General features: G+C 42.1%; 1 protein-coding gene across 1 annotated transcript in view; it reads left to right on the top strand.

The window, feature by feature from the left end:
• Positions 1–22,335, top strand: part of ABCA13 (ATP binding cassette subfamily A member 13) — a 351,606-nt gene that overhangs the window by 150,053 nt on the left and 179,218 nt on the right. The window contains exons 33-40 of the mRNA XM_014524731.2: positions 3,178–3,292; positions 4,851–5,180; positions 8,695–8,764; positions 11,137–11,271; positions 12,935–13,009; positions 13,053–13,085; positions 14,404–14,590; positions 15,702–15,920. Coding sequence (XP_014380217.1) covers positions 3,178–3,292; positions 4,851–5,180; positions 8,695–8,764; positions 11,137–11,271; positions 12,935–13,009; positions 13,053–13,085; positions 14,404–14,590; positions 15,702–15,920 — 1,164 coding nt within the window. The remainder of the gene's footprint in view (positions 1–3,177; positions 3,293–4,850; positions 5,181–8,694; positions 8,765–11,136; positions 11,272–12,934; positions 13,010–13,052; positions 13,086–14,403; positions 14,591–15,701; positions 15,921–22,335) is intronic.

Genomic DNA, 22,335 nt, shown 5'->3' with positions numbered 1-22,335 from the left:
AGAAATTCCCTGGAAACCTGTTGGATCTCTCTACCTGGTGGTTGCCTCAATAAGGCATTGAACCAGCATGATTGGTTCTAGTGGATCTCACTTTGTGATTCCCAGAAGAGAACATTTGGGAGGGAACAGGTACAGCAACAACTCACTGTGACATTTTAACCTGGGCAGATGGCCTTGTAAGAGCTGTTATCAGCTAGTGTTCAAAATGCCAATAGGGCTGGGAACTGGTTTAGAACCAACTCGATTAGTAGGTGTGTGTGAAGTGGGTCGTATTTGATTTGGATTTTACCTGAATCGGGGACAGTGATTCACTTTGTTGATTCGGATCACTGTCCCTGATTCGATTTGGCTGAATCCAAATCTGAAGATTCGATGCTGAATCGGAGAATCAGCAATTCAGACATAGACAGCTTTAAAAGTTTTTTTTGTTGTTGTTTTTTTTTTTTAACATATCTCGAGGTACCAGCATGGCTTGTGAATGCTGCAATGCTGGGGCACATGGAGTGTCCCACAGGAGTGCAGTGGGGGTGGTCTTCCACGTGCTTGGGGGCAAACCCAGAAGTGGACTGGAAGTATTCCAGTCTACTTCTGGGTCTGCTGCCCCCCCCAACTCAGCAATTGGCCACAGGGGGACCCCAGATGCCCCCCCAGACTCAGGAGGCATCAGTCGCTGAGCCAGGGAGAGGTGCTGGGGGGCCCCCCAGCACCTCTCCCTGATGGACACAGAAGTGGACCGGAAGTGCTTTTGGTCCAATTTCGGGTCTGCTGCTGAGCGTGCTGGGGAGCTCCCTGAGCTCCTTTGGGACGCTCCATCCATCCCACCATTGCAGCATTCATGAGCTGCTTGCTACCTAGAGGTATGTAGAAAAAACATTTAAAGCTGTGTCTATGTCTGAATCTCTGAATATTTCCAAATCTCTCCAGATCGATTCAGAGGGTTCCAAGTTGATTTGGAGAGATTGAAAGGTCCTCTGATTCGATTCAGAGATTTGGCCACTGAATTGGGCTGAATCTCCGCCAAACAGAATCAGGGACCAAAGCTTTGCACAGCCCTAATGATTAGGCAGAAAAAAAAATCTGTCTCCTTTGTAGCTCCTATCTCCCTCTACTTCTGAGCAGCAGATGAAAATCTGTTTCTGAGCATGAGGTGTATAGCACCCTGATGAGGCAGATGTAGTTAGCTTTGTTAGTCTGAAATCTGACTATGGCTCTTCAATGTACAGGACTTGCAGTGTACACATGTTTAGTTCTTGGCAATCTCAGAATGGGTGTGAAAGTAGAAACATTTCATGTAAAGGTCTTGATTAGGCTCCAGCCCTTGGGCAAAGTCCAGGTGGGGTCCTACAACTGTGCCATGTAAGGCTCAGGATTGTGGTGTGTTGTTTTTGTCATGGAAGTATTCCCTTAGTTGTAGCTGATGGAAAAAGCCGAAAGGTCTTCATAAAGCTGCACCTTATTGAACTGTGTAGGAGAGCAGAAGGAAAGATGATGGGATAACCCAGAGCACATAGGGGGACTGAGTGTGTGGCTGGATAGGTTGATGATATTGATGTGGACTGTAGTATTGTTTTTGAAGAGTAAGTATGGAAGATTGTGCTTCTGCCATCTTCTTTAACAAGTTAGAAGTGTTTGTCGTAGGCTTCCTGGATGGATGCAGGGATGTCCCCCTGGAAAATGTCTGTTATATCTGGGTGGCTCTATGGTCTGCTTGTTAGTTCTGTGAGTCTGGTGCTAGTTTATTCCTGTTTGCTGTAAGGGACCCTGATGAGGCAGTTTCTCCTTTTCTTTGAGAGAATAAAGTACAGCTTTTCAGAATAGGCTGTGTGGTATGTAAAACAATGTGGCCTGGTAACCTGGAGTCTCTTGGGCCCCTGCTAGACATTCAGGCAAGTTAGGATCACTTGTGTATGGGAGGAGGCATGATTGTGGGATGCAGATCCTATCATGGCTTATTTTCATCCTGGGTTCTCTCTGCACTGACAAGTAACAAGCCTCTGTGGCTGTGAGACGGCAGCTGACGGGACTTGCAGCTGCTACAGCACCCCATGTACTCCGGTGGCTGGGAGTCCCATAGGTGACAGAGCTTGCAATTGCAGGAGTGCCCTATGCATTGCTGCATCTGTGAGCCCTGTCAGCTGAGGGACTTCCAACCGTGCCAGCACATGGAGTGCTCCTGTGGTTATGAGCCCCATTAACTGCAGGACTTGCATCTATGGCAGTGCATGGTATACCCCCACAGCTGGGAGCCTTGTCTGCTGTTGGGGAGCCCAACCACAGGGGAGCACATGGTCACATGTTCACTTAATGCTGTGATAACAATGAGCCACAAAGTTATTACATGTTTTTTGTGGAATAACTGTGTGGCTTATTCCTTGTTTTGTCATGCTATTAACTGATCAAATGTATAGCTGTGTTACAACTGGTTGGTTCATCTGACTGGTATCTGATTAGAAAGAAGACATTTGAGATATCTGAGCAAGTTTCTTGAGCAGATTGATTGCAATCATTTTCATTCAGCTGGGCATGGTGCCTTCCAGGAGCACAGAGGGGGTTAGCTGTGTTAGTCTGAAGTCAGACAGAAGTGAGGGTAGGGTGGCACCGTAAAATAACTGGTTCAGAGAGGCATGAGCTTTTGTAGGCAACAACCTATTTCATCAGGTGTTATGAATGGACTGTCAGAAAAAAATAATTGTATATAGAGGGAAAGGGATTGGAGGGAGGAGACACTATGGGCATGTGATGATTCAGTATGTGGTTTATATATGCAGAAGATAAGTGTCACTAAAACTAAAAGATGAGAATGCAGATAGTGAACATTAAGGTGAGGAATACTTCCTACTAGAGCAATGCTGCAAAGCAGATATTATGTCAAGCACTTTCAGTATTTTCATTTGGAAATAGTACATTGAAATATACTTCAGTAATTATATTTCACTGTAAATAGAGCCTCATTTAAAAGAGGCAATATAAAGGTTCTACTGTTACTGTTAAATTATAGTACATATATTTACCTTGTAGCAGCAAAAAGTATTTCTAGACCTGAGTTAAAGTGAATGTTTGACACATGCCACGCATTATTCTTTTATGTATATGTTCTGAATAACACTGTCTGGATATTAACATCTATCTAATAGTCTTTCATTTTTTAGGGGTTGACAGATATATTTGTGATTTCAGATTCTTGAACAACATAGGGTTTTTTTTCCCACTCATAATGATGCTAACATGGATGGTATCTGTTGCTGGCATGGTCCGGAAACTGGTTTATGAGAGAGAAATTTGTCTTGAAGAGGTAAGAATTAGTGGACCTAGTGTAAAATGAATTTGCCAGTGGTGTGCCTAAAATACTACAAACCACAGCGACAACAAAGATCTTTGAGAGATGTCTTTGTGTACTTATAAAACTGCTCTATTTTTCATTTTCTTCTTTTGAGCTGTGAGCCTGAGTTCTACCTGCCAGCTCAGAATCACAGGGATATTGTTTTGAATTTGAGCTTCACATTGCAGTGTGGAGATTTATATCTGAAACAGAGGAGAGCAACAATTGAAAACACTGTAAAATATAAAGTTGAGACCCTTTCTTTAAAACCAGTCTTAACAACAGAGATCCCGATCTTCCTAGGTGCTGCGTGCCTTCAGCTGATGGTATGTTTATCCATTCTCAAACAGTAACTACGTACTAGCAATCAGCATGACCTTTCTTTGGAGTAGGAGAATAAAAAAAACAAGACAGTCTACTTGAGAAAATATGCATGCATTTACAGTGTGATAGTTTTCACTGAACTGAATAAAAATGGCTCTGAACAGTATTCTTCAGTTTTACAGGAGAAGTGCACAGAGGGAAAACATGTTATTTCATTGAAGGTAGCATCTATGGGAGTTCACACCCTGTCTTTAGCATCTTGCAGAACTGGGACCTTATGTAGATGCTGTGTAGACATAGTACCATTTCTGTCCCACAGATCCAAGCGCTGTTCTTCATTCTGCTGCAGACTTACTGTTGAACTTTGGCAAATTATCTAAACTTTTTAGACTGTTTTTTCCTCTTTTCTAAAAGAGGGCTCATTTATTTTACAGGGGTGTTTTAAATATTAATTCACTATGTCTGCAAAATGCCTTTTACTCCTTGGTTGAAACAATATAAAAATACTATTTTATTTCAGCTAGTGCTTTTTAAAGTGGTGGTCTTGGAGGTATGTGGTGTCATTAATATCTGTTTTCATGAGGATTCCTATGCAGAAGCTGAGAATGGAAGAATTTAATCCATATTCTACTGCAAATTCTACAAGAAGGAAAATTGCAAATGTTACCATGTTTGTTAAAATGGCACATTTTCTTTTCAGAAAGTTTAGTAAGAAAAACAAAAATTGAAGGATAGGAGTGTTTCATATTTGCACAATATTATAATTTTTTTGCAGGGCTCTTAGTTTTTGTCATTCTGATAATAGTTCACAGGTTTTCATTATTATGGTTATATTATGCTATCTTTTATTACTGTTGTTTTTTTCATGCTGAAGATGCACAGAGTAGTTTTAAGCAGAAAAAGGGGAGATTCCCACTTCAGGGGCTGTTACAATTTAAGAGTCTGATGCTTGCAAATAAACGTTATGCCCATGAACATGAGTAGCCCTTTAGGCTCATTGGTATTCCTTCTGCTCATCTGCATTACGCTCAAAAGCAAATGTCATCAGGAGAGAGCCATAACTTAAAAAAAAAGCAACAGAATGTTTTACCGGGTCTCACTCTTATCCCTTATACTGTTTTCTTTGGGGAGAATGCTAGCAATGTCTTATAGCTCTTACATTTTAAGAGCTATATATTAACTGTAGGATATTTCTTTGGTTTTGCAGTATATGAAGACAATGGGTGTGCACCCATCCATTCAGTTCCTAGCCTGGTTTCTGGAGAATATAGCTGTACTTGCTATAAGCAGCTGCACTCTGGTCGTCATTTTAAAAGTGAGCGGCATCTTTGCTTACAGCGACAGTTTCCTCATCTTCCTCTTCTTCCTTGATTTTGGAGTTGCAGTTGTTATGCTAAGCTACCTGATGGGCACATTTTTTAGCAGTGCCAATACAGCAGCCCTCAGTGCCAGCCTTGTGTATATGATAAGTTTTTTACCCTACATAGTTTTGTTGGTTTTGCAGAACCAACTGAGTTTTGCCAACCAGACCATTGCTGTAAGTACTTTTTTCTTTCTTTCTTTCTCTTTTAAAGTTGTTTTATTCATTTTCATCATTTATGACCATTATAAAACAAACAAACAAAAAAAACCCTTCCTTACTTTGTCTGTAGATTCTCATTTGGGCTTATATCTCACTGAAACTGCATAGCTTTCCTTGATGGGAAACTAGACAAGAAATACTGCTCTGAATGCAACAGAAGAGAATCAGAAAATGAATGTTCAAGGCAATTGACAGAACCTAATAGAGAGCATAAGGCTCTATATTCCTAGTGCTGCATGCATGATGGAAAAAGATACATTCTTAAATACATGGTTTTTTTTTTTACACACAAGGATACCATGAAAAATTAATGCCATCCACAAAAGGGATGGCACTGCATCTGAGGAAAAATTACTACTTTACAGGAAAACTAGTATACAAACTTAGTGAAAGATAGAAAGCACTCCTGTTTAAAATATAACTACAGAAAACAAGTATAAGAATACATGCTGCACTTTCTGTGTCTTTTACAGATATTGCTTGTGCTGTAGAAATGTGTAAGATGTTCTCTTAAATTTTGTTAAAAATATAGTGGAATAATTGTACGTTAGCAGACAGGATAATAGTAGGAGTCAGGAAATTATCCACTAACTAGTTACCATATTATCTGTTTGGAGTTTTGCTATATTCTGCTGAGCAGTTTTGTTATACATGGTTTTTGTTATGGACTGAGCTATGGTGATGGTGGTTACTAGGGCTGTGCAAAGCTTCGAGTGCTGATTTGATTCAGAGGAGATTTGGCCTGAATCAGCGGCCAAATCTCTGAATCTGAATTGAATCAGGAGACCAACAAAAAGATCTGAATCAATTTGGAGAAGATTCAGAAAGCTTCAGAGATTTGGGCAGTCCCTGCTCACTGCCGCAGGGAGCTGGACACAGACTCCATGCTGGTAAGTAGGGAGTGGGGAGGGCATAGGAGGAGGGGGGAGGGGACCATGGGGGGGACCCCTGCCAGGCCCTATCCCCTGCCTGCTCCCCCAGCTCCCCTGAGTGCCCCCCACCCCCCTCCCCCTTTCCAGGACCTGGCGTCCCAGCTCTTTAAAAAAAAAAAAAAAAGCCCCACACTCACTGGCTGATGCCAGGCTGGGTTGGGGTGGGGGGTGATCCCTGCTGCCCCGCACTGCCCTGTGCTGTGTTGGGGGCTCTGCCATGAGCCCCGATCCTCTGACCATTCATTCACTGCAGTGGCCTCAGGACTTCTTGGGGCTTGTGGCAGAGCCCTCCCACACAGTGCAGGGCAGTGGGGGGCAGCAGGGATTGCCCTCCTGCCTGGCAACAGGGCTTTAAAAAAAAAAAAAGTGCCGGGATGCTGGGGCTGGGCAGGTAGCCATTGACAGGGCTGGGAGAGCAGGCGGGGATGGGGCCTGTTTGATTTGGAGATTTGGTCAATTCAGTGGTGGTCGAATCTATGAATCAGATTCGGTCAAATCAATTTGGGACAGTGATTCGAATCACCAAATCAAATCGCTGTCCTCCAAATCAACCGAATACGAAGTGAATACTAGCTGCTTCGCACATGCCTAGTGGTTACTCTCCTAAAATTTCTGTTTTAAGAATCAGTCTATTTGCTCAGAAAGTATTTTGTGAATCAGTATCACATTTACATTCAGTTGTCTGGCTTCCTCCTAATGTATTTATTTAATGTAAAAGACTACCTCTACTTCAGAAGACTCTGCTCGTGCATTGATACATCGTCTTCTATAAAGGACAAAATAAACCCCAGAGAGAACTTACTTAATACTGAACTTGAAAGCCCCCTAGTTTGAAAGTATTCTTAGAAGACCACATAAAACCTGTGTAAAGACTTCAGGATTAGACCCAGGTAGGAGCCTGTGATACTTCTGTTGAGGCCCAGAAGGATTATGAAGGTTCTGTACTTTGCATTAATAACAGCATGAGTTTAGGCCATTAAATTTCTTAAGTATTAATGTAAGGATAGAAACAGAAATAGTTTAGGCAAACAATTCTCTTTTTGATCTATATTTCAGATATAATCTCAATGACTTTTAGAAGTCATTTGTATTTGAATTTGTATTTAATGTTTTGCACACCATTAACTTCCTGTTAATGCTGTGACAACAAATTAAATATTTTAAATACAACCAGAGAAACAATTTAAATCATGCCATGATTACAGAGAAACAAACAGTATAACCTAGATGTCCAACTTACTGCTCTTTGATTCTAGGGTAGGTGTATACACACATATATTAGATAAAAGTAAGCAAAAGCAAGGTAACTTTATGTTCATAAACAATAAATGTGGTTCTTGTTCCACACACAGCAGTTGCCTGTGCCACTTGTGGCATGTGTGCCATAGGTTGGCCACTCCTGGCATAATGATAGGCCACTGCAAGACTGGGGTCTAAACAGGTAAAAGGGCTGCTTATTTTTGGGGAGTGGGACAGTTGCCCTTACTTTTCATATTAGGCACCTGAGAGGATTTGTTCCCAGGGTATCAAATGATGCAGAAACATGAGGGGATACCTGTATGGCTTCCCAGGTATTTGAGAGAGCACTGAGAAGCATACTGGCTTTCCCCATCCCCACCCAACCCCCCCACAACACTTCTTGCTCCTGGTTTTCATGAACCAAACCTGGAAATGGGGCAGTAAAGCCTCTGTGACAGTGCTCTCAAACTCTGTTTCTGGTATGCTTGGGGGCAGTGGCAGAGGCTTGTCCCCAAGAGTGCTTCATTGCCTTTTTCCCAGATCTAGGGTCATGAATAACTATGGCTTGGTGGGGCAATGTACTGGAAGGGCTCTATATACAGCCACATAGGACATCACTATCTTAAAATACATAAGACCTTGGTTATGAGTTCACATTCAGACGACAGAACTTTCCCCATACCACGATGCCTTATATTTTATTATATATAGTAATGATTTGGTTTCCTCTATTAGCCTTCAGATTCTGGCCAGCGATTTTTTCCATTTACCATCAGTCATCTATCCTTATTACATTACATCCCTGAACTTGGTCATTTTCCATTTTGTGCTTTTCTGATGCGGTATGCCCCATCTATATTGCTCCATTGGAAATTAAATGTTATTTCCTTGCAGTAGAATACCTTCCCAGTGTACAGTACACAATGTATGTTCCATCAACCTCCGCCTCTTGTGAGTTCTGGGTCATTCACTTACTATAGAAAATAAATTGCTTTATACATACTTCCACTGTTATGCATTATATATTTTCAATATGTGGTGGATTTATGATGCTCCATAAATTGTGGTAAGGTTAAATAATGCCTTCAAATATTAATAACTAAGTCAGTAAAGCTCTCTAACTTTGAGAGTGTACTTCTGCAAAATGCAGATAAATATTGTTCAAGAAGTAAAAAGAAAGGCTGGATCATTAACTTATGTGGAACTGAAAGGTCCATTGTTTCTTCATTTGGACTTAGTTCAGCTTCTTCACGAAGTTTTATACATGTTCATTTCCTGCTTCTTTTGTACTGTTGCAGTGCCTTTTGTCTACAACTGCCTTTGGACAAGGGGTGTTTTTCATTACATTCTTTGAAGGCCAAGAAATAGGTAAGTTCTCCTGTTAGCTAGAAGCTTTTATAATTATGGTTTATGGAGAGCTAAATGTGAACCTGTGCCTTTTGCTTTGTGCTAAAGAGCATCAGATTGCCAGTGAGCAGCTGAACTCAGAATATAAGGTGTGAAGCCCCATAATGCCCCTACATTCTTTCCCCTCTCCCCTCTTAAAGCTGCTCTAAATTGTGGAAGGCTACAATGGCTGAAAGGGGCTGATAATGCAGGGTGCAGGGAAAACCCTATCCACACTCCCAACATTGCAGATATTTTTCAGCAACTGGAAGATAACTGAAGTATTTAATTCGTTCTCAAAAATTGTTAGGTAGCACTATACTACTGCCATGCTATCTTCACTCAGTAGCAGTACTGTGAAGATAGATAGAAGATAGAAGGCTCGATTTAGGCAATTTATATTGGTTCTGTAATTCAAATATGTTCACATTGTAGGAAAACATTGTATACTTGTTTTGTTAAGAAATTCACAATGTGGACTTTCAGAGGTGGCTCAATTATTAAAGCTGTACTTTCGGTCTTGTATTGTGTCATCTTGTTAGCAGCAGCGCTTGGGGTTCAACCTGTTAAAAATACTTGCATTTGAGAAATTATGATGAGGCATATTGGTGCAAAATCTGTTAGGAAGATTACATTGTGCCTGATCCAAAGTCCAGGGATCTCAGTGGTCAAGGGCTAAATACAGACAGTCAAACAGCTCAAGCCTGAATTGATTCAGTTTTTGCAGGTTAGTCTAAGCTGCAGAGATTAAACTGAGAAACAACTAGACAGACATTCATTTTTGATTCAGAAAATGCAGCCACATGCCTGCCGGATCTCAGGCACTAGAGCACGGCTCTCTGGCACGCAGCCAGCATGGGCTGTGTGTTTACTTCCTCTTCTTGCTGCCTCTGAGGTCTCTGGGATTTGCAGTCCAGAATCACAGAAGTAGGACCCTGCAGGGTTGCTCATTACTTCCTCTTCCTGCTTCCAGGTGGCTCTGGCATTTGTAGTCCACAGTTGCAGCCAGCAGTAAATTTTTATTGTGGCAAGGCAGCTCTGTACTCAGGGGTTGGGAAGTTTAACCCCCCTCCCTATTCCCAGACACCAGCCAGAGTTTGCCCGGGGGGGGGGGGGGGGGGGGGGGGGGGGGGGGGGGGGAAGGATGGGTCCCCCCCCCCCTTTTTTTTTTTAATCCTCATGATTATAGCCTGAGTAGGGATTTTTTTTAACTCTGTAATTGATCCAAGGTTCAGTCTTCTCTTTCTTCTGCCATAAGTGGCAAAACTCTCCTAGTAACAAAGTGGAATTATCTCAAGCATAGCTGCTGCTTGCAGGGGTTGTAATTAAGTGGAAGCTAAGAAGTATGGTGGATCTGGTTGAAAAATCCCTGCTGGTGTGAGGAAAAATGGCTTTTGGGGGGCCAAAATTGGTATTTCTGGGGAAACCTTCCCCAAATTTCTGGTTTTCTCAAGTTATGAAAAATATTCCTCATAGGATTTCCTGAGCTGCTCTGTTGTACACTGTTGCCACATTCTGAGAAATTATGTGGAAAAATGCAGTGACTTGTTTGAACTTTGTAATTTGAGCCATAAAGTAGCTCTATCAAATCTAAATCCTAATTACTTCTATTGATTCATATCTTATTTCCTTTTCTCCTACTTACTTTGACTTACTATAAGACTTTTGGAAATGATTAGTGTTGGGAGCCCCAGTAATGGATTGGCACCTCCAGGCACTGCTGTCATATAAATGATAAACAACAATATGATCCATTTAGTTATGATATGGGGGTTTCAGCTAAATAAATCTGCTCTAGGTCTTTTATAAGCTTATTTCATTGTGGATATCAACATTCTGTCCTAAAGCCTGATTTATTGCATGCACGTCCAAACAACTGTGTGCACACACACGCCTGATTTATTGTGCGTGTGAGCGTGTGCACACACAAACATGCACACACTTGATTTCTTGCATGCGTATGCACACATGTATGCACACATGCCTGATTTTTTTTGAACACACGTACATACACATGCATACACACATAGCTTTTTATATTTTATTTGAAATTCTGGGGACTTTTTTTGTTGCCAAAACAGTCAAGTAAAAAAAAAAAGCAACTTAAAACTGAAAAGAAAAAAACCCCCTGCCACTCTGAATTCTCTTACATTTTCTCAGCAGTAATATTACCTGCTGTTCCAAAGAGAGACCAAGAGGTCTAACAGTTTATTCTTTTAAAATTACAGTTATTAACTACGTTGTTTTTGTCTGTCAGTGCTTTAGTATATTAAGTGTTTCGTCTTGGCCTATTAATGGCCCACCTACCTGTTGTGCTTTACAGATTTAATTCTGATCTTTTTTTCTGTTTCTAGGAATTCAGTGGAGCAACATGTACCAGACCTTGCCACAAGGAGGATCTATTACTTTTGGATGGGCATGCTGGATGATTTTCTTTGACTCAATTATGTGTTTTATAGCTGGCTGGTATTTCAGCAACACAATTCCTGGTAAGATCAATGAGGGCTTTTTTTTTTTAATCACCACCCACTTAAATATTCTTTTTCAACATCTGTAGATTTAATAATTTAATTAAATGAATTGATTCCCTCCTCCCATTTTAAATACAATTAGAAAAATCTTCAGTACTCAGAGTCAGAGCCTTGACATGACAAATTCATGACTAATACATAACAGATATTTCATATATATCTAGGGCAGTAAACAGTGTTGACAGATGGGCTGGAATTCGTAATGTGGTATCACATCTTGCTTTCTATAAAGAGTGCAAATAGTTGGGTAAGGACTTCTGGGGCTGATTTGACACTTGATAATAACAGAGTCCAATCTAGTAGCAAAATCCTATTGGAGTTAAAAGGCCATACCTTAAGACTTATTTAGAGAGAATCTCCACTTATTTAAAAAAAAGGTTGCTTTTCAAACCATTAAAGGACAGTATTTAAATAGCTTGTTTTTGTTTTATTTCTTGTTACCCTTCCCTCCCCCCGCTTCCCCATCCCAAGTATGTCTGTGGGCCACAGTTGCACAATTGAGAGTAGCTAAACCCCAAATTTATTCTCAGAAAATGTTGGGATGTTTAATTTTTCAAAATTTCTCCACACATTTATGAGTGATCCTGACTTGGTGGTTGAGGCATGTGGAATGATTTCTAATTTGCCTTTCTGAGCATCTGGGATTTACACTCACTCACATCTGTATATCACATATTTTGCTCTGCTGATTTTATATTTATTTCAAAAAAAAAAAAAAAAAATAGAAGCCCGAGATGGAAAAGTAGGTGTGCCAACGTAAGTAACAGAATCTTAAGCAAAAGCCTTTAACTTATAATGAAGGATGTTGCTGCCATTCAATGCCATGTACTATTGCTCCACAGTCTTAGACGTGAACAATATACATAATGCAAATGTTATATGAAGCACTGAAAGGTCAACAAATGTCAAACATGAGTTGACTTCTTTCTGCTACAATACATGAGTCCCATGCTGGCAGTTGACGACAATCTGTTGAAAAATGAACAAAGAATCCTGAGTATTTCTTCTGCGTAGCGAGATGATTCTTTGGAGGATCATTAGCAGTTGAGCATATCCTATGTCAATTCCCCTACCAGCAGGATGGGAGGCGAAGCCAGGTGGTAGAGCAGGGTGTTATGCCTTGGCATTGGGTTGTTCCTCTGAAGCACACTGGCAGGAAACTTCACACTCTGAGACTCCATTGTTTTTTTTGCCAGGGAATGACCCCACAGCTAAATGTCCCCAGTGTCAGAGATTAATGGTACTTTTTACTCCAGTGTACCAAACCTGGCAGACCTCAATATCTTGGACAAAACTGGTAATTAATTATAGCTGGATTCTCCCACTAATGTCTGAATCACTTTCAGAATGCCTTCTCCACACACACACAATACAATGATGACATTTCTTTTGATATTAGTGATAGCCAGGTTGTCCCCAAAGCTTGAAAATGAGGTCAGACATTTTGAAAAATGCATGTGATAAAAATCCAAGTGATACAATAATATAGATAATATATTGTATGTTTCTCCTGCCTCTCCCCCAATTCCTTCAAAAAAAGGGATAAAAAATATTGAAGCTGAAAAAGTCATAAATTTTTCAAAGATTTGTTTCAATTGTTTTTCTTATATTTAACACTGAGGTCGATATGGATTAAGGGAGCCATGGTACTTTCCCTTAACTGTCTCCTATTGGAAGAACTTCTGCAGTACAGACAGGAGAAACAAACCTCTAACTTACGGTAAGTTGGGTTTTTTGTTTTTTTTTTTTCAATGAAAATTTCCAAGGAAGAGGTTTGTGATAGGATGGGACACTTTATAAGCACTACTTTCATTTTCTGCTTCTCTCCAATCAATCATTTTTCATGGTTGGCTAAGCCCAAATCCAGATCTCATTCCTTACGCTTCCTAAAAAATTGCCTTATTTTTTTTCCAGTATACAATATGTAAAATATTTCACGGAGTTACCTACTGTGATGTCAGAGTGGGTGAAGTTTAACTAGAACCCCTTGCTATGGACAAGTAGTTTAAATGTGCACTTGACAATATAGAATTTTGTCGGCCATTTTGCTGCCAATCCATCTACCTTTGTTAGTCTCCCTGAAGTTTCTCAGTCTACTCTATAGTGTTTACTGCATAGTCTGAACAATTTTATGCTCATTAAAGCATATGGTCAAACTCAGTTTGTCTGCACTTTGATTTCATCACAAAAAGCCTGATGTTATCTGCATGTTGCTTCCATGAAAGGTTTTTTATGTGGGGTTTTGGGGGTTTTCTTTTTCTTTTCCCTTATTTTCTAAATGCTGCCCTTTCACACTGTTGTCTAGCCTTGTATTGCAATAACAGACTGTTATCGCCTCTATTTTTCGCTGCTGCTGCTGCTGCCTACAACCATTTTCACTGCTGATATCCAGCTCTGTGCTTGGCTGCTTATCAATTCCCTACATGTTCTGCTGCTTAAAATCAGATTTATTTTCGTTCCTCTAAGGCCCATTTCACAACTTTGTCTTGTGTTTCTTTTCATTAAAGATTTTCAGGTAAAGACACATGCCACCCATATCTACTCCTGTGCCTTGGAAACTCCTCTGTGAGGTCTGAAAATTAGTATCTCTGAAATGGCTTAGCCCTCTATAGGAGAGGTGAGAAGGACCAGCTATTCAGGGCTGCTGTATTTTGGTACCTCTGTTAGCAAGGCAGTTTTCCAAAAGGTATCAAGGTTCAGTTAACTTGAAGCTGCTGTGGCTATGGCCCTGACCCCAGGTAGGGGCTAGAGCGAGAGCCATAGCAGCCATGTGCCCTCCGCCCCCCATCCCCTTGTATTTAATTCTAAGATGAGGGTCCTTCCACCCCATGTTAAATAGGGGGAAGCCTTCATCTTAGAATCAAATAAATATGGTAAGTACAACTATGGACCCTTCACCAATGTAAATTCAACACAGCATTTTTTATTCTTGTGGAGCTGTGCTAATTGACACCACCAGAGGAATGGATTCTCTAGTTTTAATGTATAGCAACCATGACTGTGTTAGGAAAAGTAAAGCTAATGAATAGTCACTATATAAATGCTAGTGTTTCTAAAGCCTGTGTGGTCTGTGATTCTTCACTTATCTAGGTTCAATGCCTCAAGAGCAGAAAATCACTAGTGAAGAAGGAATCTCTCAAGGCGTAGTACTTATTTCACTCACCAAAGAATATACACAGAGCAAAAATACTGCAGTTAAAGATCTAAGCCTCACTTTCTACAGAGATCAGATCACAGCTCTCTTGGGGCCCAATGGAGCTGGCAAGACAACGGTTATGTATGTCCATTGTTTAACAATGAACTGTTACAGTTTTTTCCACTTATTTGGTGCTCTAAAATGTGTTTGTAATGCAGCAAATGAACTCTAGGCTTATTAACTTCTTATTACACTTTTTTAAGGTGTAAAGGACTCAAAAGGTATAACTGACATGGGTTAACTGGACTGAATTTGCCTTGGTGCATGGCAAAACCAATGTATTGCTCTGGAAAAGTGGGCCTCCTTGAGCAGAGCTTCCTTAATAGAGCAACTCTTTTTAAAGCAGTTGTGGTGGTAGAAGCTGTAAAGGGGAAGGGTGGAAGAAAAGGTGGAAGATGGTTCTTATGTAGAGGTGCATAGTGACCTCTGGGAAACCTTCTTGCACAGCATTGCACCTTTGCACCTACCAGATGGAGAACTTGGAGGCTTTCTGGGTTTGCAGGCTTTGCTCTTCAATGTTGAAGATAGTATTTTCACAAATGGAGGGAAGCAGAAATAACAAAATGAAAATCATTTTTAAAAATGTGGTTTAATTAAAAAGTTAATTTATTTCTGCCCTTTCTGTTAATTGAAATATCAAGAATTCTGACCATTCCCCCCCTAAGCTTCCACAGGTACATAAATTACTAATAAGAATGAATTAGACTGTAGATTAAATCAACTTGATTAACTTGAGTAAGGGATGCAACATGGAGTCCCTATAAGGTAGGAGATATATCTGATCATTTGCTTACTGTTAAACTTTAAATATATTTATTATTTAAACATAATTCAGTTGAATGCTTACTTTTGCTAGAAAAATGACCCTGGTTTTGGAAGCACCAAGGAAGAGGAGAGATGATTGAAATCTGGGTTAATTAGGAAAAAAAATAATTATTAGCATCTTTTCTGTAATTATAAAAGGGCAGATATCTCCTGGCACAAGTCAGTATTGTACGAAAGTAGCTAATAGAAATACTTTGATCTACATGAACTGAGTACCAGCCTCAGGAACTCAAGGGCTGCTATTTATATGATGCAGCTCTTAAATAAGAATTACTGAAATAAATGAATCAATGAAATTCAGGATACAACATACAGTATGGCTTGAACATGGTGTGTGCTTCTGAATTTCTCTTTTTTCTTGTATCAGATCAATGTTGACAGGCCTGTCCCCACCCAGTTCTGGTACCATTATCATCAATGGAAGGGACATGCGTACTCATCTGACTGCTGTCAGACTGGAAATTGGTGTTTGTCCACAGCACGATGTACTGTTTGACATGTTAACTGTGCAAGAGCATCTGTTGCTTTACGGCTCAGTGAAGGCGTCTCATTGGACAAAGAAACAGTTAAACCAACAAGTCTTTAGGTTAGTGGTTACTATTTTTCTGTCTGGAAAGCACTATTGTAGGCTGTAATTTCATAACCACTCCAAGAACACCGGGTCCAACAAACAAAGCCACATGAAGAGTTAGAGTCCTAATTGCTAGAGTCCAGTGAGACCGAATGCAATTATAGGAATATATCTTTTAGCAAACCTTTGGTGACAATTATAGAGTATTTTAAAATCTAGGCTCGCCTATCTTTAAAATAAATAGGCAAAGGAGTTAAAAACAAGCAAACAAATACCAAGTTGGAACAAGATAGACAAAACCAGACTATGGTTTCTTCTCTTCTGTACAGAGCCTAATGTAATGAAGCAATCCTGACTATAGTCAATCCTGACTATAGCCTTTAAATCTGATTCTCAACCAGGGGCTCACAACATGCTGGGGTGCCTTAAGACCCTTTCAAGGGTGCTGCAGGGGTCACACAATATTTGTGTACCCAACAGTGCTAACATGATTCATGAGATAAACCAGAGATTTCAAATACGAATCAATAGTTTTAAAATAATTCTGACCTCTTGTGGTCTTTCCAATTTCTTTGCAACAGAAGAATTGTTCTATTACTTTTCCATAGCCAAAAAACAACTGAAAACCTGAGAGGGGTGCCTTGACTCTAATGAGGTTGAGAACCACTTCTGTGTCTAGTGGGAAGGCCACAAGGTACTGCCTGAGCTGAAATGAATGTTTCAAAGAGATTCCTAATCATGGACTTCCTTGGAGTTCATGTGGACTCAGGAGTTTGCCCATGCATATCCTAGTACAGTCCAGGAGCCCCTAATCATAATTAAGAACTTAGTCCTAGGCACTGCTTGCAGATGTGGAAAAAAACCCCCAAAACAGTGCTTTACTTTAAATTTGCTGCACTCCTTTACCAAGCCCCGTGCATGCCCAGAAGAGGCGTCGCGTTAGTTGCACCCGGCTTTCCCAATGTCTGTATAATGGGCCTTTTTTGTGCTTTTATCTAATAGCTGATTGAATCAGCTGTTAGATAAAAGCACCAAAAAGCCTTACTGAAGCACCTGATCTATACAGATCTCGCAGGTCAAAGTAATGGTAAAGCATGTTTTCCCCCCCCCCCCCACTTTTTCAGTGCCCCAAATAATGGGTAAAAAATTTTTCCCCCCCCCACCCCAATCTTTCAGTGCCCCAAAAGATATATGTTTTTACCAAACTTACTGCACTATGGGTAGATTAATTGAAGTCTTCTCCTTAGGTATAAATTCGTGCAGTATCATAACTTTTCTATGAACATACTACTATTAACAACCTGGCCTATTATTTTTTTTAATGTTGAATTTAAAACCCCTCAATTACAGGGGGCACTCTAAAACTCACTTGAATCTCCCGTCTTTCTACAATGTCCCTTCCTTCCCCTCCCCAAATTGTGGTGGTTAGAGACAAAATTTAGATGTAAAGGAACGTTCTTCTAATTTATTTTGGACCACTAGACTAGGAATACCATAGACTTTGTCATAACATTTCTGTGCATGGGTACTCTGCCTTCACAGGAATGATAGGAAAAAAATCTTGCCTCTAAGTAAAGGGAATCTATTGGAAGTCCAGAATTAAATTTTATTGAATTAGGCCCTAAATGCTAAGGAAGGAATGAGCAAAACATGGCCTATAGGCTGGAATTGGCCTGCCAACTGATTATTTTTGGCATGGGGGCAGGTGTCTGTCAATTGATTGGATTCAGCCCACAGTTGCCCCCATGGTGTGCTCCACGTGGGGCTGAGCCCTGCCCCCTCCAGCCTGGGGCAGCCACGCTGCCTCATGCACCTGCCACAGTCCCTGCCCCAGCCCTGGTCAGTGCACAGAGCTTCTTGGCAGGGCTGCTTCTGGTGTAGCTGCAGCTGCCTGGGTACTGCTTGGCTCCCCCTGCCTCCAGTGGCTCCTTCTCTTCCTCCTCCTGACCCTGCTGCACTGTTCCTGGTGAGGGGGAGGGGGGCAGGAGAGGGGAAGCTGCAGCTGGGCTCCTGCTCCAGCACTCAGGGCTCTAGCTCCTGGCTGCCTTGCACCCACCTGCCCACACAGTGCAATGAATAGCCACTTGTGGGTGGCTGAGTGGGTGGAAGGCAGCGAGGAGCTGGAGCTGGAGTCCCATGTTCTCGCGCAGGTATTGCCTGGCTGCAGGCTGTGGCAGGCCAGCGGGGGGCGCTCCTGCACTAAGCCACCCACCTCACTGTGCCTAACCACCTACCAGGCTCCTAGTGTCTCCCTGGGGTGCCTCGCATCCTGCCAATTCCCTTCCCAGAGCACACCCATGAGCCTGGGGTCACCACCCAGAAATCTCAGTCTGTCCACGGCCCTGTGCCCCCTGGGATACACAGGCCTTGTAGACCTTGAAGGTGCTCGACCCCCTGCAAGAACTTGGGGTGCTTCTCTTGGCCTGGAGCACAAGTAGTGGTCTCCCTTAGCTGGACCAAGGAGACACAAAAGCATGTCCCTTTCCCTCTCCCAGCCAGTTCACCAGGCTTAGAACGATGGTGAACTTTTTGATTACAGGAAGTAGGTTTGGGGTGGGGTACAGGAAAGAGCAATATCAAAGAATAGCCTTAAAGCAAACAGTGTGGCTAGGTAGCCATTGATCATGCAACTGCTGTACTGTAAGCTATATATCTAGATAGATCTCAAATAGCTTACTCACAAGTATCATCTAGAAGCTGATTCCTTTCCTCTGGAGGCAGCTAATTTCTTGTGGGTCCAGTTTCGAGAGAGAGGGAGAGGGCTGCAGCGTTCAGCTGCTCTTTCTCTCTCCCCAGGAGTCTTAGGACTCCAATGTGCAAGCTCTCTCCCTGCTTTCCAGCATGGCTCTGCCAAAATGGCTTTCCAAGATAGCTCTCCCTCTCCTTCATGGGGATCTCTTTTATTCCCTATTGTGGCCTCATCGCTAAGGTCCCACCAGGAGCAGCCCCACTGGCTGAAGTCCGGTGCTTTCAAAAGACATCACCTTTCCAGGTGAGGAAGCTAGTCACATGACTTGCAGTGGTGGGAAACTTGAGACAAAGGGAGCAGCTTCCCCTTACCTCAGGAATTTACCTGTCCAGGTCACATAGGCAGAGCTGGTTGCTTGGCAATTAGACCAATAGACAAGTAAGAAGACCATAGCAAGGAAAAACCTAATAGAAGGGTCTGGGGAGATACTCAGAGGGCATTCTGCCACACAGGCCCCCACCTCCCCCCACCCAGAATGGTGCAACAGGGGCAGGAGGAGCCACTGGAGGCAGGGGGAGTTGAACAGCACCCAGGCAGCTGCAGCAGCAATATGAGCAGCCCCACTGTGAAGTTGTGCAGACCGGCTAGGGCTGGGATCATCTGGTAGGCATGGGTGGCAGCACAGTGGGAACAGGCAGGGCTCAGTCCCATGCGGAGTGCTGTGGGGGCAGCTGTGGGCTGGATGGAGGGGTGTGACTACACTAGGGTTACCATATATCCAGGTCCAAAAAAGAGGACACCTGTCATGTGAGGGGGCAGGGGAAATATGGTAGTTGGAAGACGGTGACATGCTGATGCCCTGCCCCTGCCCATTCTGTTGCCCCTCACTGATGAGCCACACCCACCCCCAGCCCTGCTGTTGCCCCTCACTCCGGACCCACTGCCCCCCCCACCCCTGCCAGTGCTCTGCACACCCAACTGACAGTCACCTGTCCCATCCCCTGTACCCCTCACTCCTGATATGCAGCTCCCTGTCCCCCTCCCAGACCTGGCAATGCCCCTCACTCCAGACCCGCAGCTCCCTGCACTCCTCCCAGCACTGCCCAAGGCCCTCACTCCTCACTCACAACCCACTTCCCCCCAGCTCTGCCAGTGCCCTTCACTCCCAACCCACAGCCCCCTGCACTGCCCCCCCAGCCCTGCTAGTGCCCCTCACTCCTGACCTGCAGCCCCCTGTCCCCTAGCCCTGCTGGTGCCCCTCACTTCTGACCCGCAGACCCCTGCGCCGCTCAGACCTGCTGCCCAAGCAGCTCCCATATTGCCTGTGTGCCCGTACTCTCTCTCTTTCTCTCTGTCTTGCCATGACCCCCGACAGCCAATCACTTTGCCTGCTGCTTCCAGCCCCAAGTAGCTAGCCTGGGAGACCAGAAAACCCAGACATTTGCTCTTATTTTAAAAGCTCACCCAGATGCAGCACAAGGGTCCAAAAAAGAGGAGATATTTAGGAAAACCTGGACGTATGGTACTGCACCTGCACCAGTACTGGAACTGCAGCGGGGCAAGCTCTGCTCACCCTTCCCTCCTGCCGCCCCTTTCCTTTCCCACCCCTGGCCTGCTCCTGGCACTGAGTGCACCCCCCCCACACATGCACATCCACTCTCCCACCCCTCTACAACTTCCCCCACATGCAACCCCCCCCACTCCCATATGTCCACCCAGCCCCCCAGCCCCCATGATGTACGAGAACCAGGCTTTATTTTGAGCTATTATACAGTTGCCTCTATATACACTACTCAAAAACATAAATCCGGGGAAAAATATTTTTTGAAATAAAATTAAAATGTTACAGTAGATGTTTTATTTTTAGTATATGATTTGCTTTTTTATTCCATAATATGTTAAAATGGTATCTGCTAAAAGATTTTGTGTGTGGTCCTTGACAGCTCACCAAAACTCATTAAGCGGCCCTCTAGCTGAAATAATTGCCTACCTCTGTTCTAAGGGCCTCTGTTTTTTAAATTTTTAAAAATTTTTCTTGGTTTTCTATACAAAGAAACTCAGATTTTTATTATAGCATCTAGCAAGATATGGAAGTAGAAACGAAGTGTGTGTTCATATGAAATCTGCTTTTTGCTGCAGAAATTTTGCTTCCTTAAAAAGGCCGATTAGTTGAAGTTAGAGTACACAGGGAAGGACAGAACAATTCAGCAGATTAGCATAAGGCTCCCCAGCCTTTTATCTATGCTTGCCAGTTCAAATTGGTCTAGGTTCATGGTGATTGAAAGCTGTTAGCGTCTGGTGTCTGTTCACTGACCTATGTGAAATAGGTTGATAGCTTGCAGTCCACTTCTTGTTGGAAAGGTGTCCATATAATACTAGGAGGTTGTATCCACAAAGGACAAGAGCTGAATAGTCTGTACAAAATAAATTATGCCTTTGTTGCTAAAAATGAACCTGCAGGCATATTGATTGAGTAGTATGGAGGAATATACTCTTTTACTTGCATATTATTTGTTCTCTTGGTTTCACTTTTTAAGGCTGGCAATCTGACCCCTTTTAGAAGCACTGAATTCACCAAGGCTTCAGGCTTGCTAAAGGAAGGAATGATTATCTTGCATGGGTGGATTGTTTGGCAGGAGTGTGATTTTGAAGTTGTTATATTATTTAAAGTCAATCAGAAAGTACTGCATGATCAGCTAGTTCAAGTAGCTGTTTCTTTTTAATAAATGGCCAGGATTTTTAATCTGTCTCTGTAGTCAGTTACATAACTATTGAGCGAGAAAATTTCAGTGTTCCTGACCTGTCCTTCCCCTCTTAGATTCTTATAGGGTCTGATTTGAAGTTTAAAGAAATTATCAGTAAAACTTCCCTTGAATTCACTGAGTTTAGACCTAAAATTTTCAATTTATTCTACTTGCATTTTTTATCTTTATGTTGTACAGTAGCTATCCAGAATTAGAAAGTATGAGAGAGATTCAGTATTCTTACTATTACCTCTTATTGATCAATATGAGAAGAAACATAGAATCATAGAAACATAGAACTGTTGAGCCCCAGCTCAAGTCTGGGATCGTGCCCGGTATGCAAAGGCCAATAAAAATACCAGGGGTGACAGTACAAAGAAGGTTTATTGCTAGCAATAAAAGGTGCGAGCGGAATAATTCACGTAACAAGCACACCAGATCACTACCACTAAGCATCTTTTATACAGGAGTTTTCAAGTTTTCACCAGTGTGCTTGTTTGCTGATTAATTATAAGTGAGTGATGCAAGAAGTTCTTTACTGAGCATGTCTCTATACCTGTGTTTTAGCTATTTATCCCATTTACATACATGTGTGTTTCATTAGCATACTTCTTCCCCACCTAGGGGTGTGATTTTTAGTATTTTAATGAGCCCTTTAACCCAGTACTCTGCTTCTGCTTTTGTTTTCAAGCCCCCTTTATCTAGGACTGTCTCCTCCTTATCATTGCAGATGGGCATTTTTCACATAGCATTCTCTTCTGCTTCGTCTTCGAGTAGAGGCTTCTAGGTCACTCCTTACATTTCCCCCCTTTGGAGCATTTTTCATTATTATTATGACTGCTCCATGCAATTTGGCTTAACACAAATCTAGTATCATTAGCTTTCTTTGTTTGTAAAATCATTTGATTTACTTTAGGCCTGAAGATAGATATAAAAACAGGTAAACATTGGATACAGCAACAAACCATAATCCCTATAACACAAAACAAGACAACTA

Source organism: Alligator sinensis, unplaced genomic scaffold (assembly GCF_000455745.1).
Source record: "Alligator sinensis unplaced genomic scaffold, ASM45574v1 scaffold82_1, whole genome shotgun sequence".
In the NCBI taxonomy this organism is placed as follows: Eukaryota; Metazoa; Chordata; order Crocodylia; family Alligatoridae; genus Alligator; species Alligator sinensis.
Note: the sequence above shows the minus strand (reverse complement) of the source record. Positions and strands in the feature narration are given on the sequence as shown.